The sequence below is a fragment of the Homarus americanus genome, unplaced genomic scaffold (assembly GCF_018991925.1).
Source record: "Homarus americanus isolate GMGI-L3 unplaced genomic scaffold, GMGI_Hamer_2.0 scaffold6894, whole genome shotgun sequence".
Taxonomy (NCBI): Eukaryota; Metazoa; Arthropoda; class Malacostraca; order Decapoda; family Nephropidae; genus Homarus; species Homarus americanus.
Genome location: NW_024731872.1, coordinates 1,026,338 through 1,047,178, shown reverse-complemented (window position 1 = coordinate 1,047,178; position 20,841 = coordinate 1,026,338). Strand labels below are relative to the sequence as shown.

Below are 20,841 nucleotides of genomic sequence, written 5' to 3'. Positions count from 1 at the left end.
TCAGCTTACCAACCCAATAACATTAATATAGTGTCAGATTACGTCATTATTTTGATTTAAACTTCGTTTTTCTTTATATATTATATATAGTACTGCACATGTTATATATATATATATATATATATATATATATATATATATATATATATATATATATATATATATATATATATATATATATATATATGTATTCTAAATCTTTAACCGTTTCGATATTTTTTTAGTTTCTAAGGATTGCACTGCCATTCACATCAGACACTTGCATAAACAGGACACACAACAGGTATTGTATATTGAAAAACTAAGGAGATAAAAGACATTTAATTTATTTAAAATATACAAAACAATAAATAGGTATAAAAAATCTACAACACAAAACCTAAGCTGTGGCTCTACACTGATGAGTTGTCTTATTCCAAGTTATGTCACATCATCACTTAATAATAATGAACACAAGAGGACTCCAGGTGGTGTGGATGACTGCTGGCTGTGGGGGAGGAATCATGGGAGTGTGGGGGCAATCATGGGAGTGTGGGGCAATGTAAACAATGCAAATTTCACTATGGTGTGTGTGTGTGTGTGTGTTGCGACAGGTGAAGCAGGTACTGTATGTAATTTAAGAGTCACGATGGAGTCCACTGTAAATTATTAAACAAAAGCATCGTTACAAATGAGAATTTAGAATCAGCATGATATACTTTTTTATTTGTGATAGTTCTGCTACAGTTGGACAGATACAGCGAGGACTGTATCATGTGATGGCTTGAAATGCTACCAAGGACAAGATGGAGACGTATCCCTATAAGTCTGAAGATCCTTTACCCACTGATATACGTATTATCAGTTGTGGAGACGTATACTGTACACACTATTGAGGAGTCACAAACATTGACCTTTCAGAGTTTGGAACACAGAAAACAGATATTTCTTTTGATTGTTGAAAACTATGTTGTGTACAGTATTGCAAGATACCATACACCAAACTTGTACACTAAGAGATATAAAACATGCTTAACAAATGGATACACATACGGCATTTTGGATATACACATCTTATAGTCTTAATGCGTTGGAAAAATTGTATATCATAATATATATATATATATATATATATATATATATATATATATATATATATATATATATATATATATATATATATATATATATATATATATATATATATATATATATATATATATATATATAATTGAACGATGCTCATGTTATTGTAAATATTGGGGTTCAGATCTTTCTTCCACTTGGCTTATCGATGTCAATCCTTTAGTCTTCAAAACAGCCTTTGAGAATCTATAATGAGAATACTGAGAGAGAAGGAAAAATGCCCTTGCAACTGAAACAAGACTAAGAAAACGGTAACAGTAAATTCCCTCCTCCCAACTGGTGTCACACAAGAATACTCGCCTTACCTAAATTAACAAATATGTCTTTGAGATACCTGTCCTATGAGCGCCCTCATCAAGAGGAGCTCAGCTTCAGTCACACCTGAGTACCAGAGGCTAAATCAGTACAAGCTCACAGTAAAACACAACAATAAAATAAGGAAACAATGAACAAATTACTTGAGCAAGACTATTTACATAGGAACAGCTGCTCAAATAGCACAAAATAAAATTAATAATAAATACAGAATAAATATATCACAGTTTTCTCTAATTATGACCGACAATGTAAGTACACTAATGACTGTAAGATCCTTAAAAAGGGTAATATTTTCTATAATAGTTAATGTCTAAACAATGCTAAGTAACAAACAATCACAAGCAATACCTGACGTTTATGTGGATTTAGCTCATATTTTAGCTGAGTTTGGCTGCTAATCTCACAAAATATGCATTACCAATCTAACTTCTCTTAGAATGCTTTTAATACCCCGTGTGAGCTGACAGCTGCGGAAACACTGGTGTTATCTCAAGAGGCTTACAGTATATTTTGGCTCGTAACTTAATTGCCAAATATTTCTTCTATCACTGAATAGTTTCCAGGTAAAGAATTGGTGAAATTCTTAAACTGATGAAAATCACATTTTATTACAGCCGGAAATTCTGCCTCTGCGATGATGTGTCCCAGTGGTTCTTGATGTCTATCTGGCTCCTATAGGTTTCCTGGAGGCCTTTCTACTGAGGACCTCGCTTGTTCTCAAACTCCGTGAAGACTTGTATCAGATTTTGAAGAGATTTAAAGTAGTTATCAAGGATCATGAAGTCTCGAAACTCTCTGGCCGCTGACTGGCCCTCAACGTCGCGGTATTCTTGGGGCATATCCTCCTTATTGATTGTGACACTGGGCGTCAAATTGCGGTGAACCATCGCGAAGTGCAACAAGCATAAGATTTTCACAATATGAGTTTCTATTTCGCGGAAATGCTCCAAGAAGGAGCCTTGGTAGAGCGCCTGGTCCAGGGTCACCTGCTCGATGCCCACGGCCAAGCGCTGCATCTTTTCGTAGGAGTTCTGCAGCTGAGAGTTGAAGTCGCCAGGCACGGCCTCACTCTTTGTTTTCAGGAACGCAAGTTCCTGGTCCCCGATGCCCTGGTACATGTTAGCCAATTCATCCCAGCTCTTGTTTTGTAGCACCTTGCTCTGTGTGAGGAAGAACAGGCGAGTTAGTTTTGTTGTGGCGATGCTCCTATCACTATATATATATATATATATATATATATATATATATATATATATATATATATATATATATATATATATATATATATAAATTACAATAATGTCTGGAGATATATTTGAGCTGGATAAAAAGTTATAACAGCATTTATGTCTTTCATCTGTAAATACCACGAAGGAGAACATTTAAAGGTAAAAGGACATTAATTTGACCTTTAAGTTAAAAAGCTCCAAGCATTAGCAACTAACAGTGAAGGCGGCTTTTTACCGTATATACGAACATTTTCTGAAGGTGTGACGTCAGAAAATATACGCGTTTACATTACACTGTGAGTGATGGTGGGAGAGGACGAGACACCCTACACCACCAAGTTTTCAGATCTTATTTTCCTTGAGACAAGATATTGGCGGCCAATATGTGATCCTCACCGTGAATCAAATAACCTAATCACCATGAATCCAAAGTCTATTTTTGGAGAGAGAGAGAGAGAGACAGGGTAAACCACTGTCAATAAGGTGGTGGGCTTAAGACAATGAGGTCAAGTGTCACCATAATGTGCCAGGGGTCGGGGGAGGCATTGGACATGATAGGGCAGAGAAAAAACCTGTGCTCAAAAGGACTGGCAAGCCCGCGGGCGTCGGCGGCTGCGGCAGATGGGTCGCATGCCAGGCGAGCCACACCCGCCCGCGGCCCTGCACCAGGGCAACAGGTCGCAGTCTTACATGTCGCGCTCGCTACTGTTACTGCTGGGTGAAATATTTTCAACCACCTGGAAAAGTCTCTTAAACAACCACCTGCCAGCATGGCAGGTGGTAAAGCATCAGGCAGGAAATTATCAATAGTCCATAAAGGATCTTGGTATATTAGCAACACTGATTCATATGCAATATGACGGTCAGGGCTCCCAAGTGCTCCGATCTCATACGATGGATGCTGTAGAAAAGCCTCAGTACTTGGTCGAAATCTGGTCATCGTAACATACCAGAGACCTACCCCAACCTCCCTCCTCCTCTATCGCCATATTAGCATACCTCTGGCGACCAACCTCATTACCACACGGCCACTCTAATGAACTACCATCAAATCACCGAGTGGCGGGGGGAGGAACAGCCATGGAGGCATGTGTGTGGCAGCCGCTTGACGTGAGGTCCCCGGGCACTCTCATGCCATATGGCGACCAATTAGTCACGAACCTCCATGGGCGTATGAGGCCGCCAACAAACCCATCCGCAGAGGTCAAGGCTAGGTCATCACGCCCATACTGCACAGTTGTGAGTGAGCGCCGAGGAGAAGATATGGATCAAAGGTGACAGCCACTGTATATCAATCCTCCCTGGTTGGAGGTTTTGTGTCTAGCGTCGCTGTGTCAATGAATCGAAAGACTTAATTATATACAACTTCATGATACTCTACTTTATCAAACTTATCATTTATCTCAGATTCACTGTGTATGAATATGACTATTTTCTTTACGATATAATTTAACTTGGGTGTAGTGCGCTAACACCAGGTACATCGCTCTACTCCAGGAGTGAAAATTCCGGAGACTTATTAACAAACTGTATAACGTTTCGTCTTCTCCTGAGAGCCAGAAAATAATGTGTGTGTGTGTGTGTGTGTGTGTGTGTGTGTGTGTGTGTGTGTGTGTGTGTGTGTGTGTGTGTGTGTGTGTGTGTGTGTGTGTGTGTGTGTGTGTCACTAATATGGTCTCCGTAACATGAAACATCTCGCGGCACTTTGTTCTTCGAGATCTCACACTATCTTATCGCGAATACCTAACATTCTGAAGGGGTTCCGTGGACAGTGATGTCATGTCGCCTCACACTCTACGTTTTGTGACGTCTTAATCTATTGTCACACACACACACACACACACACACACACACACACACACACACACACACACACACACACACACAGTACCCGGATTCTCAGAGACGGGTGGCAAAAATTACCGTACAACTACTTAACGAGGTGAACTTTGTCTAGATGTGAACCAACACACTGATTCTCAAGGGGGGAGGGTGAAACCAGTGAAGATGTTGTAGCAACTTCTGTAGAAGAAATGTGTGAAAGTGTGAAAGGAAGACTACTGGTGAAGGTAGTCTGGAGGCACTGTGGAGGTAACGTGTGGGAGGGGAGGAAGTAACACTTGCAGAGAGAGGAGAGAAAGAGGGAGGCCCGCTGGTGGTACAGTGTTGTGGTGGCGGACTGGTGATGCAATCGGCGACTCGGAAATTCCCCCGCCTCTGTGGAATACTTCCGGTACTGGCCGTCTGTCTGTCACACGCCCAATATGACACTCGCAAGATCCACGCCCACGTTGGAACACGCCGGGGTCACCACTAGGACACGGCTGTGACGCGGAGGTCACCGCTAGGACACGGCTGTGACGCGGAGAAGTTACCATAGGTCGTGTGGAGATGTTCCAAGAGTACGACGGTGACACCTGAACCACGTCTTGTCATGAACTTTATTTTGATATATGAAGACCAAGTGAACAGGAGGAGCATGGCCGTATTGGGGTGTGGGAGTAAGGGGGTGTGTGGGTAAGTGGAGGTTGGGGAAAGAAAGCGAAGGATGAGAATAATGCAGAAGACTGAAAAAAGTATTTTTGCGCCCGGATATTCCACTGTTTATCCTGGGTAAAGAAGGGCGGGGAGGAAGGGGCGATTGGGGGCAAGAGGTGGAGAATGAAGGAATCTGAGGAGTGAGAAAGGATGGTGTGGGAATGGAAGAAGAATATGAGGAGAGGACGGGGTAGGGGGGGTGAATCGCAGCAGGCACCGGGCTTACCTTCAGTCGGGATTTCCAAAGTGGGCGGCAAGTGGGCCGTGACATGATCAGGCCACACGAAGGGGGAGGGAAGTAGGGAGAGGGGGTAAAGAGGGGTAGGAGGGGAGAGGGAGGGAGACGCTAGAAGTGGTGGAAGGGGCGGGGTTTTGAGTGTAAGGGGGAGGGGTGAAGAAAAAGTAAACTTGGGTTTCTTCTTGATTTGGCTGGTGGTGAGGAAAAGGGGTAGGGAGGCGGGAGGTAAGGAGGGGACGTCGCTCCTCCCGTTGCCACACCTCCTCCCTCACAAACGTCTGTGGCTCACACGTGGGTGAGAAAACCGCCTAGATGTGGCCGCCGGCTTGAGGTGATGCAGCGGCATATAACCTTGCAGTGTTCTACATCCCCAGATTACTTAACACTGACACACATCAGCCCCGCCCCCAGCCCACCGAAGGGTACAAACGTTGGCAAACGTTCATAAAAGGAGTAAACAAGGTTTAACAAATTTAACACCCGGACAGGCGAGACAAAACGAACGAGTCTCACTTGTTGAGAGCACCAGGAGTGGGAGGTCTAACGTGCGAGCTTACAGTGTGTAGCCTTACGGCCCCATTATTTGAGCGACTAATATTTTCTAGTCATGGCAGGTGGATGCTCAAACTGCCTTGACCTCTATATCATCTTCTGTGTATCATCACATACAGTAAAATTCTCGGTTCTTTCCCACTGATTCTAGGAATCACAAAAGCATTTCTCGCCTCGCGGTCACGTGACTCATTTCCCACCCGAGCTGGGGAAAACTGGCTCTTGTGACGAGACACCTGATGGGCGATGATCATTCACACAGGTGGTACATCCGCCAGTGATCCCATGACGTCACACTCGCGGATTCTCTCGCCCTCCGGAAACACTAGGAAACTTTGGATGTATATAAACGAACCAACACGATATATAAAGAAATTAATACACTTTCCTGACGATTTCATATTCAGTGCCTGCAATTATGTAGCAATGAGATCTATATGTTGTGCTAAATACTGAAGAAAAATCACCAGGAAAATACTTAACGCGTGAGCCAGAGGAACCAGTTACACAACCTGTCCGTCGGGTGAAACAGCCCACGCCTGTAACAACAGAAGTCCACCTTACAGGAGTACTGAGTGAGGCAGCACTTTGACAGAACATTTGCCAGGACACGCCCTCCGTGCCACGTGCTCCAGGACACGCACAGGACCACGGATATAACACACGTATAGACGGAGGCGCTACTCGTGTGGACGTGTTTCGTGTCTGACCAATTGGCTGGCTCCTATGTCACCGCCTTCTGCCACGCCCACACAGCTCTACTGTTTTCCGCGTTATCTGTGAGTGATGTGGCAAGGAAGGCGACCGTTGAGATAGCCTACGTCAAGCGCCCAATCTAGATACTAAGAGGATGTCGCTTATCAACTATGTAAACAAGCTGGCGATGCCTACAGTATACACGATAACGCATTATTTACGGTAATAATGATGGACTCTCTATGTTCCCGCTGCCTCCCCAACCTTTATCAAGGACACCGCCTCGCTGCCTCAAAAAAAAAAAATAATAATAATAATAATTATAATTCTGGATCTTAATCATCGCTCGGTTTAGAACAATGCCTCTATGAACAACCAAAACATTGACAGACGATGACATCATAATATGGCTGAAATTCCTCCGAGTCTCACACATGACGAACACCGCCCACTCCTGTGACCCCTACTCGTGATTGGTCCGCCAGGTAATGACGTAATAATGATGCAACTGATGACGTAAACCAGCGACGGTGAGGCAGGAAGACCAGCCAGAGGCCAGAGAACTTGCTCTCTCTCTCATCCTCGTACCTGATGTCCGCCCAGTTATGAAAATTTATATGCAAGTTAAGAAACAATTTGTGGTCATTTTGATACATCATATGAAACAATTTACGGTTATTTATATACACCCGAAAAAAAAAACTAATGTGGTTGGTCATCAACTTAAGACATGAACGAAGTTACGCCAGACGTGTCTACTTTGCCGGAGTACAGTATGTGGTTTGGACAACAGGAACACGTGTCTGGCCAGGGAGAGAGAGAGAGAGAGAGAGAGAGAGAGAGATTCATCTCAGTGAAGGGACTTCTGAACAGACTTCAGAAAACAAGGAAATTAGGTTGGCAAAGGTGCCCTTCCCTCAGGGCTCTATGCTATGCACATCCCAACTACAAGGCACAAAAAGCCCAGATGAGACGGGTCAATAAAGAACGTGATTTGTGTGTGTGTGTGTGTGTGTAAATCAGTCGATGAATATGAATAGCGCGTTACAGTGTAGAGGTCAGCGTGTGTGTACAGTAGCGTGAATATGTAATTGTGTTTGTGTACAGTATTATCTGAGAGTGTACCATATACCCCCCTCCGTCCCTTTAACCTCTTTCAGGGACAATGGTGTAGACACACAGACAGACATGGCAGTCCTCGGCTGGTCCACGGCTTACTGCCTCCTCACCTGGATTTATCAACATGACGCAATGTGATGTTTAACCTCAAAGGGGAAAAGGTATTACTCGCTTTCGGCCTCTGTATACTTTTAGGCATCAATACTAACCATTATTTTATCATGGCGGAAAACAGGAAAGTAGATGATGTACAGTATGTGTGTGGTGGCCGGGAGGACCTGCCATAATGACCCGGATCTACGTCAATCTAATTCCGCGAGAGAGGAGTGGGAGGTGTATGAGGCAGGTATGTAGGGAACGCGCTATTTCTTATCTTATCGAGTTACAGAATTATTAGACATGATCTCAGCGCGACGACACCCCGATGCCCACTACCCAAGGGCGCTATCACAGGGAGGACACAGAGGCTAAAGGTTAACACGCCTATCTGGTGTTGAGGAAGTAGGTGTTGTCCGACAAGTGTACGCATGATTATTGTCGGACAGGTGTAAATATGGGCGTGAGTACTGTCAGACAAGTGTCGATGTGGTAGTTGATGTTCTGTACACAGGGGCAAGTGCAGGGGTGGTTGTTAAGGACAACGTGTGAACGACACAGGTGTACCAATGGAGGTATAGTGTGCACTTGTCCTATACCTCCACCACCTGTCTCAATTAAAACCTGTTATGTCGCCTTCTACTATACTTTATGCTTAAAATGTTCTCCTTGGTACTTTCTATAGTATGATCATAATAACAAAATCAATATGTAAACACTGCTCCGGCTGGGCTCTTTTGTAATAACCATTATATTATAATTAAATGAAGGCAAAGTGGGTGAGTGAGAGCCGAGCCGGGCGGGGTAGTGGCAGCAACTGTACTTACATAGTTAACTTTTACATCCTGCATATAGCTGTTGGCTATGGAGACGGGCGTCAGGATGTTTGTGCTGAGGGACTCCACGGTGTTGGTTTCGTCATGCGCGATCTTGTCGCATGGTTGTGACCAGTGGTGGGAAGTGCCCCGCCGGCTCCTGCTGTTACCCACATCGTCAGGATTGTCCATAGTGTACCTGCCGCTCCCGCTACTACTGCTACTACTCAGGCGATTGTGGTAATGCACTCGATGGGACCTTTCCAGGGCCTCTTGCAGCTGCTGAGTGATCTCCCACTCTAATGTGCTCTCAGCTGTTTCTGCTGCCGCCGCTGCTGCTGCTGCCGCCGCCGCCGCTACCTCTAGAACGTAAGTGGCCTTTCTATTTCTGGTGGGGCCCGCTGACACAGGGCTTATCACTAGTAGTAGCAAGAAACACAGGCGGGCACAATCTGGAAGAGAAAAGGGCCAATGAACGTCAATTTATGTAACAGACTCACAAAATCACTTAACAGTGCATCTCTACCTAGCAAAGGTCGGCCACGGGAGGGAGGGGCAGGTCACTCAGTTTACCCGTAGTACCAGGTGTTTGAAGAACAGGCTTACGGGAACAAACAAAAGAAGAGAAATATGGAGAAAAGATAATGAAGAAAATACATTGCAATATAAAAAATAAAGAAACAATATTAAAACGAAAGAATAAATAAAACGAAGAAAAAGAAATTGATAGGCAGGAGTCAATAGGATACTGAGAGTGAGTGACCCGCGCCTCACCGGCCCAGGTCACCATCCACATACTACCTCCCTTTCTTACTCTAAATATATACATTATATTCTATCTAGTACAGTATCGATTATATTAGGAAAATACTCAAACCTAGAACTACCATCTAAATAGTAATAATTCCAGTGATACTTTCAATTAGTACAAAAGGTTCTACTATGTGGCCAACTAATTATTACACACATCTATATATTGATGTAACATACACTAATAACAAAGATATTGATACCAATTAAAAATTATTCTTATAGTTTATTCACTTATAAACTATTAGGCAACTGATTGTCAATAATAATAATACCATAAATAAAAAAAATTATCTCGACTCAAAAAAAAAAAAAATCTCGACTCACCGCAAAACTAGAACACCACAAAAAAGTTCTCTTCCGTACCGTGTCTAGGTTAGCGGCACAAAACCTCTACTTTCCCACAGGTATTACAGGAAGTGTTTTAAGCGCTACCACAGTGATCCTCATCAACTATTTATCTTCCGAATCAATCAATCACGTTCCTTAATCTTTACTACTACGACAGGGTTCACTGGATGAATATTTGTACAATCTTCATGTCGAATCCGGACGGTGTCGAATTCACGTATGAGTCTGGAGCAACTGTAAGCTGGACTGCTGCCTGGGCCAGTCTGAGCGCGTGTGAGGTCAGTGTGTGTGTGTGTGTGTGTGTGTATAAGTGTGTGGGTGTGTCTGTGTGTAAGGTAGCGTGCGTGGCGGTGGAGGAGGCGGCGGCTGGGTTGTGTGATTCACTGTTTCTGGGAAGTATCGTCCCGACTCTAGAACCGCCACCACTATGACACACACACACACACACACACACACATACACACACACACTTTCATTATCATCATCAACAACAAAAATAACAACAATACGGTCACACTTGAGGCCACATCAACCATAGGCTCACGGCCTCTTTTCCGTGTTGATTTCATTTATCTTCACAGAGATACTACGAGACAAGACGAACTACACTCTACATATACGAAACAGACATCAACTTACAGAACAATATATTAAAAAAAAAATAACACCAACGCCATCGGGCAGTGTAGCACTTAAACGCACAGAGGCGCAATAACAACAACACTAATTCCTCCCCCCCTCCTCCTCCACCTGACGGAGGAGGAGGGGGAAGGGAGGGGATGATGGGATGGGTGGTGAGGGAAGGGGAGGGGAGAGGGCGCAAGGGTACGGCGACACAGCAACAAACATGAGTCAACCACGAGTAGTTGTAAGTTATCTGGGGGTGTGGACACACAAGCCGCCGTCACACTTTCTGCTCCTCGATGGTGACCTCCTGGCCTGTGTTCCTTCCTCACTACCATCTTGGGGCTCTTGTTAGTATATTGGGGCACCTGTTTAGTGTCTTCGGGGCTCCTATTAGTGTCTTGGGGCTCCTGTTAGTGTCTTGGGGCTTCTGTTAGTGTCTTGGGGCTCCTATTAGTGTCTTAGGCTCCTGTTAGTATCCTGGGCTCCTGTTAGTGTCCTGGGCTCCTGTTAGTGTCCTGGGCTTCTGTTAGTGTCTTGGGGCTCCTGTTAGTGTCTTGGGGGCTCCTGTTAGTGTCATGGGACTAGTCTCCTCAAATTTACTCCACGTCGTTCTAAATGTGTTCTTCTCTCAAACAGACGACAGGGCTGGGGAAGGGGGGGGTGCGTAAGGGAGGGTGAGAGAGGAGTACAATGTAGTGAGTGAGTCAGAGAAAGAGAGTAAAACATAGGAAGGTGTAGGCAGAAGTATCCGTATTGCTCTACAGTTGACTGGTTGGCTACGTTCCGCCTTATATGACCGGCAATGCCATAAATGTCCTTGGCCCTTTTGCCTTGCCCACGCCCTATCCAAGACCAGCTTTTCGTCACTCTCACTCTCTCTAGAGACGTTGTCTGAAAAGTCTCTTGTAAGTGTAATACACATAATTATACTGAATGTGTGTGTGTAATGTTTTTTTTTTTTTTTTTAATAAATTGTGGAATTTTTACATTAACACCTGAAACCGACAGAACATTATCTAATTTCCTGTACAAGAATGTTTGCACTGGCGCTATCGCTTTTTTTTTCCTCACCGTAACTCGGACCTACAATGATAGATCCATCAGGGTGCTGGGACTGTAATCACCCACAGGAAATGCTAGTGAAGAGGACTTTCTCCCATACCAGCAGGACTTGACGCGCTGCAACACTATTAATACAATACACACACAATCAACCGCGTTAACCCCTGTCTAGAACACTCAGTCCACCCCCCTCCCCCCCTGGCTCACACACACAGACGCCACCCCTGTTTCCTAGTCTCGTCTGGCTTAAATCATCTCCTTCAACTATCTCGGTGTCGCTTGTGCATTTCCGACACGAATCCCAGAGTTTTCACAAGGGTGGGTGGCGGTGCACAACAATAGGGCGATGGACGGCTCAAATTGACGGTTCAGATATTGAATTATTACCCGTGAGAGGAAATTGGCTGGTTTTAACGACCACATTTCCAGATAATAAAAGTTTTGATACCTGTTGGCATAATTTCACCTGTGATCATTCGCAGTAATGAGATCCCAAGCGTAATTAACTCGACGTATTTGTACTGATTACGCTAAAAATATTGCAGCACACTGCAGGATATACGCTTTATAACTCCTAACGTAAACAGAGTGAAAGGTGATTAAGTTAACGTATAAAAAAGAGAGAAAAAATATCAGAGGAGTTTCGAAGAGCGGCAGCATGTGCTCCCCGCCTGTGGCCAACTGACCATGCAAAACACGGACAACAGGTCACCTTGGGTAAAAATGTTAAATATATGGGCGAGGACGATACAACAGAGCGTGGGGCAAAAAACCTCGTCCAGTGTACATAATCACGGCGCTGGCCATTGCCAATCAAGAATTTTGACGCAGGTTGATATCATTTATTATCTCATGGTCTAAGAGGAGGGTTAGGAGTGCTCGGGGTAGCGGAGGAGCGAAGAAGGAAACGGTACTCCATTGAGGGAGAAGGAGGTATAAAGTACGAGGGTAACGTTTAGTGTTGAGCATCACCTGTTTCTCCTGACGCTGCTGCTCCTCTCGCAAGTGCAACAAAACCGGTACTGCCCAACCTCGTGTCCGTTATGACTTTCAGACGCCCAAAAACGTCTCGGGGAGTCGACAGTCACTGCGACGGGTGATGTGTTGCCCAGCTCTGAACTCTAGTGTAGAGACGCTTGCCGATCTGTGTTATATCAATGTTTTTTCACATTTTTTATTCTCTGTCTCTCGCTGTTTTCATCTTACGACCCGGAGGCTAATGACATCGGGCGGTCAGGTACGCCAACATCTGCTGGAACACTTGCGTGCTCCACTCGCCATTGTAATTGTATCATCTACTGCCCGTCATGTTAATATTCACTCGTATGACTATCCATAATCATCACCACCCACAAGAGCGACGATGTATGAGCACAACACTCATTCGCAAGCACAAAAACAGATTCTCTCAAGTATTGATGAATGGCAAGATCTGTGCAGCCTTAAAAAATTATCACGATTGTCCAGGCTTCTGCTGACCACCTTAGTGTGTGTGGTCATTGTGTTTACAGTCATGTTTAACGGGGGAGTGTCTGCCACCACGCGCACAACAGCTGACAGGTTAGGCGCACGTGTTTGATTCTTCCCGCCATTTATTTTTTCTGTACCACGACAAGATTCAGAGAGACTTGGGGAAGAGAGATAAGGAAATGTGATATTGGCACTGTTTTACATAACACCGAGGGTGAGGAGGTGGTGGTAAGATAGTGGTAGTGATGATGGCTCGGTGACGGAAGCTTATGACCAGCAAATACACACACACACACGCACACACACACACACACACACACACACACACACACACACACACACACACACACACGACAATCCGTTCATATTCCACCACTTCTAAGTTGATTGCGACAATTAGAAAAACACGAGGTAGTGGCATCCACGACACGGTTTTTGTGGCGATATAATTCAGTGTCACGTTCACTGCCAAGTCTCTTGTTACTGAAGCAGAGTAGAAGGACACGTCCAATAAGCTAAATTAACGCTATAAAAACAATAACAAACGTTTTCTTTTAAATAAGTGCACATACAAAATATATATTATTTAAAATTACAATCAAGATAAACATTATAGGAACCTACAGAAGTGAACGTTCTTGGCTTGTTATGAAGTGGTTGTTATATAGAAAATATATAACAGAACAAGTTGGTGTGTTGGCTGTGTTTCTTATCAGGGAATGACGACATCGGCCTGCGAGGTGCTGCCGTCTCCCAGTTGTGTGTGTGTGTATGTGTGTGTGTGTGTGAGCTGCCGTCCTGTACAGCCTCTCAAACGTTTCCTCAGCGCATTCAACACCATCTGTGTCAACCACCTGTGAACGTTTCGTCGCCACTGTCATAAACCCACATACCAATAATTTCACCCCATTCTTCCTCATCCACCTGTGTATGTGTTTATCGTCATTCTCAAACACTTAACACCACTACAAACGTTTCTGCTTCCCTTCACCTTAATCTGTGTTAAACATATATAAAATGTTTTCTTGACCTTTAGAACATTAACCTGCAAATCTTCCCACGTATATCTTTATCCCACTTTATATCAACACTCGCAAACGTTTCTTCAGCACCTCCAACCCCAACCGTGATAACTGACTGATAGTTTCTTGTTCCAATGTCAACCACCTGAAAACGTTGGTGCGACACTATCAGTCTCAGTGTCAACATCCTAAAAATGTTCATCTTATATTCTCACTCCCACATTGTTAACTTTTAACCAATGTATCCTCAAGGTGACCTACATCAAACATTTGCATATCACTGTCTGCTACTTCAAACGTTGCTCTTCGTTTGTCATCAGATGACTGCACGCGCACATTAATGTTTTCTAATAATTTCGTCTGTTTAATCACTTTCTATAATAATTATTTTTACTTGTTTTCATTTAACACTGGCATTGTTCGCAACAAACGTTCCTTATTTACTAATGTCTAACAAGTGACCATGGAACTACTCACAATCCACAAACGTTTCCTCAGCAATTCTTCATGTGGTCAAAGTAAATTCCTTGTTTAAAACTGTGTCGCACACGTACATCAATAAAGGTTTCCTGAAAAACGTACATTACGAATTTTCTAACACTGACAATGCTGACTATGCCATTTTCTGATTAAAAGTCACAAAAGTTTTCTTGACTTTTCTCAAGTTCCACTCATCTCAACAACAAATACTAACACCATTTTCCATCTATAACACCACTAATAGCTCTTACGAAGACCACAACCGTAATACACAATACACTGAGACACTACCATATGACAACACAACACGCACAGCTAATAACATTATCACAGGCAGGTCACTACACTACTCGTTCCCACGCATCATGCTGTCCGTGGAGAACTCGTCGCACTACATTAACACTGTCATCCACCTGGCTTAACCCCCCTGACACTGTTATCAGTACTCACCAATTGTTTTCCAAAGGAAGGACTTGTTTCTGTGGGTTGAGGTAGTAACAATTCGGCAACAAACGCGCGCCCTGACAGAGTAAGTGGCTGTCACGCACATATCGTCATAGGCACTCATTTTCCTTATTTCTATAATCTCACTCAACATACACTTTTTTAAAATAAATATAAATCACAGTGAAGCTAAGTGACTTTAGCTTCAAATATTCTCTCAGTGTTGTCTGGACGTATTGCCTAGTTGTGACTGAAATCGTCGCTCAGTTGGTATTTAAAGCTCCACAGTGTGCGCGCGCATCAAGTGGGAGGAGCTTACAAGCTCATTCAGAACGGCCCGACGCATCGTAAAACTTGCTACTAGGCATCTCGTAAAGTCTTATGATGGCGAAATCTCGTATTTTCATGTTGAGTAATAATACAATCTTGACATTCCTAATGATACAGCTAACTCTTACCTTACGGAAGAAAATTGAGTGCAGTCCGACGAGAGCTCAATAGATGGCGCTCGGTCCTCCGTCACCGCTCACCCCACGAGCGGACCTGCAGTTAGAACCAAGACTCACTACAGGGCAGACTTCGTCGATCATCCATGTTCTTAGACTAAACTTTACATTTACTGAACATGTATTAGTTCCACTTTCTTATCAATTATAAAAGATGTATCACGGATTATTCTTCTCGTTTCTGGGGTTCAACAGCAGCACCAACACACACGGACAACTTGTAACAAGCAAGTTTACTAGAGAGGTGAGAGACTAAGTCCCGTCGGTGGCAAGCGCCAGCCGGGTGTGTGTGTGTGTGTTGTGTGTTGGAACATTTGAACCCGTGCCTGATAAGAAAATCCGCTGATAAGGAAGGTAAAGCATATTTCATCAGGTCAACTCGCATTGTTTGTCTCATGCCCTACATGTTACGACACGTTACGGTCCGCCAAGCTGTAGGTCACGAAAAAGCTTAATGACTCAGGAGTGAGGTAACACTTGAGTCAAGATGCCCACCCTTCGCTGGAGTAGGTGTACTAGTTAACGGTAGAGTCTCGCTGTAATATTTGTCGCTATTTTTTGTGTCGTAGCTAGGACGAGAGATAAATAGACGCCTCATTTTAAGTTGAGGAAACCGCATACAGCTGTTTCAGCTGATGCTGGGGGGTGGGGGAGGGGGGGCACCTGCTCACCAGCTTAGAATATAAAACTTTTTCTTCTGTTATCAGTGAAATTAGTGAACAGCTTCCTTATGTGATGAACTGGTCATCCTGACCACACACACACACACACCCCTTATCCCACACACGCACCCTCCACACGCCCCCTCTGACACACGCCCCTTCTCCCCGACACACGTCCCCACACACACGCCCCTTCTCCCCAACACACGCCCTTTCTCCCCACACACGCCCCCCACGCCCCTCTCAACACACACACCCCCTGACACACGCCCCTTCTCCTGACACGTCCCTTTCCCTCCACACACGCCCCTTCTCCCCAACACACGCCCCTCTCCCCACACACGCCTCCTCCCCTCCCCACACACGCCCCCTTCCTCTCACACACGTACACATCTCTCCCCCACATGTACACGCCTTCTACACACGTACACGTCTCCCCAATACACGTACACGTATTCATCTCCTCAACACACGTACACATTTCCCCTACATACGTACACGTCTCTCCAACACAAGTACACGCCTCCCCCACACACGTACACGGGAGCAAAGGTGTTTATAGGTATACAGTTCAGCTTACAAACATTTAAGTACCTCAAGGGGCAGTGTTATGATTAGGTACTTTTACTGCACACAGTTGGAAGGACAACACCGTAGACTTACAAAACAAACACACACACACACACATACACACACACACACACACACACACACACACACACACACACACACACACACACACACACACACCTGATATATGCCATTTATGGATAAAATCAAACAATCATACTGAAGATATTCTCAGAAGATAATTCCTATCTGGACAAAATTACAGAGTTCAAGTTTTTCCTATGTCCTACAGCAGTGAGCGTGGGTAAGTTGGGTGGGCTAGGTGGATGGATGGATGGGGCTTTGTGGGAGAGGGGGAAAGGAACGGATAGGTTAGGTTAGGTTAGGTTGGGATAAAGTGGGCCTAGGTGGGATGACATTGGATGGGATGGGTGGAGTAAAATAGGGCTAGATGGGATAGGGATAGAATAGGTAAGGTTTGGTTAAGTTACTCTTAAAGTCTAGAAACCTGTAATATCACCCAATATATACGAGCCTACAGTAGAAAGGACAAACATCGGGTAGACTCGTAAATATTCAACACGGACTATTTCTTAAAAATCTGGGAGGAAACAAAATTCATCCAACTCAAGAGTACATATCCACCATGACACTGATAACACCACCACTAGAGGGAGTTTGTTGTGAGGGCACCGGTGTGTTTGTCAGGCCGGGGACGGGGGAGGGGGGATGGGGGTGAATGAGGGAGGGGAAGGGTGGGGACTGAATGGGAGGGTGGTGGTCCAAATGAAGCCAGAAGTTTGGGAAGGGAACTTATCTCTTTCTAATAATAATAATAAAATATGATTATAAATATTTTTTTCAATTATAGCTTTTATCCTTAAGTGTTATCAACATACACAATATCATTATTATAAGTCGTATCATTTTTATTATAAATTTCATAAATCTCCATTTACTAATTTAATTTTTTTCAATGTTATTATTAAGTTTTTATCATCATTAATACAGTATATAGCTGGTGAACTGCAAGGCGCACACACACACACACACACACACACACACACGTCTTAAGAGTGTTGTGGTCCCGGGCGGTCTACAGACATTGCTGGGTCGGGTCAAGGTCTGGGTAGGGTATACTAGTATTGACAGCGTTGATGATGGCGTGGGATGTGGTGATGGGAAGGAAGGATGGTTTAGCGTTGTGGGCGTGGGGAGGGAACAGATAAGGGGAGTAATTGCAATGTTAAGTATGGTGGTTTGAGAACGTGGTGTATGCCTCGGTAAAATAGCCCCTAGGACGTATGTGGGTGTATGTCACATATGGTAGACGTGGGCGTGGGGGCGTGTAGAAGCCAAGGGAGACGTGGGCGTGGGGGCGTGTAGCAGCCAGGGGGCGCGTGGGGGCGTGTAGCAGCCAGGGGAGGCGTGGGGGCGTGAAGGCAGGGAAGGCGTGGGGCATGTAGCAGCCTGGGGAGACGTGGGCGTGGGGGCGTAGCATCCAGGGGAGACGTGGGCGTAAACTCAGTGAGCGAAAAATAGGAAAATAAAGCGGCGACCACGCTGGAATACCACATTATATAAAGGCTCGCCTGGAATGACTATTAACAGAGGTGTGGGCGGTGTAGAAGAGAGGGGCGGTAGGAGAGTGGGCGATGTGTGAAGTGAGTGTGGCGGTGTAGAAGAGTGGGCGGAATAGGAGAGTAGGCGATGTGGAAGTGAGTGGGCGGTGAAGAGAGTGGAGAAGAGTGTAGAAGAGAGTGGGCGATGTAGAAGAGTTGGCGGTGTAGAAGAGAGTGGGCGGTGTAGAAGAGAGTGGGCGGTGGAGAAGAGTGGGCGGTGAAGAGAGTGGGCGGTAGAAGAGAGTGGGTGGTGTAGAAGGAGTGGGCGGTGTAAAGAGAGTGGACGGTGTAGAAGAGTTGGCGGTGTAGAAAGTGGGCGGTGTAGAAGAGAGTGGGCGGTGTAGAAGAGAGTGGGCGGTGTAGAAGAGATGAAGAGAGTGGGCGGTGTAGAGGAGAGGGCGGTGTAGAAGAGTTGGCGGTGTAGAAGAGAGTGGGCGGTGAAGAGTGGGCGGTGGAGTTGGCGGTGAAGAGAGGGCGGTGTAGAAGAGAGTGGCGGTGTAGAAGAGAGTGGGCGGTGTAAAAGTGAGTGGGCGGTGTAGAAGTGAGTGGGCGGTGTAAAAGAGAGTGGGCGGTGTAGAAGAGAGTGGGCGGTGTAAAAGTGAGTGGGCGGTATATGTAATAAATACACTTTAATAAACAGTGAAATTCAAAAGGAAATCGTCATGTCTTATAAGGTTATGTATGATCTGCCGACGGTCCCCCAGGTCGACACCTCACCCAGCCTTACCTCAGTCATCAGGAGAGTTCATACTGACCTCCTGTAGTTTGTTTCGGGGTGAGGTGATGGTGGTGAGGGATGGATGATGGTGGTGGTGAGGGATGGATGATGATGGTGGTGAGGAGGAGGGAGATAGTAGTGGCTCCCTTTCCAGCATCACCACCCCTACACCACCACTACCCCCCCCATACCTGTGTGACCAGGCGATCGTTGCTCAGCGAACGGAAATATTTGTTTCCATTACCTGGGACTTATGATTTTATTAAATTTTCTGAAACATCCACCTCCCTCCTTTCACCTGCCCCTGTACACACCTGTGTTATCATTGTTTCATCTCACCTTGTATTGTGTATAACTTCTATAAAGTCAGTAAAATACTTTACTTGACTATTTTTACACAACAATTTTCCCTGCTAATGTTTTACCCGTCACTGACAGAGTTATTTTTATAACTATAATATTTGACTTATTGGTCCATTTTTATGGTGGTGTTTGTACTGAGGAACATTCTTTCGCAACACCTGCTGCCCTGAACCAGTGGATACAGTGCCCACCTCCACCCAAAAGGGTCGTTCCTGGGGCACACCGAATTCACCCAACTAAATGGGTACCTAAAATTACAGTTAGGTAAGTGAAGGCAGTCGAGTACAGTGTGTACCAAACAATCAACCACCTCTCCAGGCATTAAGACAGCCAATCAAACACAGACAGACAACTATCATTCAGCCAGACAGCCAGCCAGACAGACCGTGACCTACTGAAGCCTTGCAGGTCAGAACGGAGACTCCTTTCCACCTGGACATATTTCCGCCTGGAACAGTTATTTCCTCCCTGACCTGGTGTTTCCCCAGGTCAGTGTGGCCCCTAACCTAACCTAACCAATTCTATATCACAAGTACATACAATACACAGTGGTTATGTTTTATATACTCCCTCATAAAGTTATTGCAGTGATGTATCTTTGTCTTAGATTACATAATACATTCATTACTGTAGTTAACTTAAGGTACCGTAGCTAGCGAGGGAAAACAAGTTACCAGTTAGAGCAGAGTGAGGAAGATTCTTCATGATACAACAATAATAATAATAATAATAATAATAATAATAATAATAATAATAATAATAATAATAATAATAATAATAAAAATAATAATAATAATAATAAAAAAAAAATAATAATAATAATAAAAACAATAATAATAACAAAATCTACGCTGCCTCGTACAATAGCAACAGAGAGGAATTCCTAGCACGTGGACCGTAAGAGGGACGCGAGAGGACCAATTATAATCCTCGTTAATATACACTTCATCTTGTGTTGGTACGATTTTTTTTTATGTACCAAAGTTAAGGGTTTGAATACATATAGGTAACTAAGATAAACACTGTCTTCTAAATTGTCTCTAGTGAACGCATCTAGTGTAATCTGGGTGCCATTTTAGATGTAAATTTTGTGTTAAAGTCGTCTTGTTAATTCATTTTCACATTTACAATTCCGAGAGCAACTTAACACACGAAATTTTTAGAGAATCCGATATTGTGTACTAAGTCAGGTCAGCAAGTTCACACGTGGTACAGAAGGTCAGCAAGTTCACACGTGGTACAAAAGGTCAACAAGGTCACACTTGGTACAGGAGATCGACAAGGTCACACGTGGTACAGGTCAACAAGGTCACACCTGGTATGGGAGATCAACAAGGTCACACGTGGTACAGGTCAACAAGGTCACACGTGGTACAGGAGGTCAGCAAGGTCACACGTGGTACAGGTC

The 20,841-nt window shown here is 44.4% G+C and overlaps 1 protein-coding gene across 1 annotated transcript; it reads right to left on the bottom strand.

Annotated features, from left to right (window-relative positions):
* Positions 1 to 306: 306 nt before the first annotated feature.
* On the bottom strand, positions 307 to 15,241 carry LOC121868076. The gene is made up of 3 exons (XM_042368351.1): positions 14,999 to 15,241; positions 8,739 to 9,178; positions 307 to 2,603 (listed from the first exon to the last, which is right to left on the bottom strand). The coding sequence occupies exons 1-3, from the start codon at positions 15,144 to 15,146 to the stop codon at positions 2,139 to 2,141; spliced, it is 1,053 nt and encodes a 350-aa protein (XP_042224285.1). The 5' UTR covers positions 15,147 to 15,241; the 3' UTR covers positions 307 to 2,138.
* Positions 15,242 to 20,841: the final 5,600 nt, after the last annotated feature.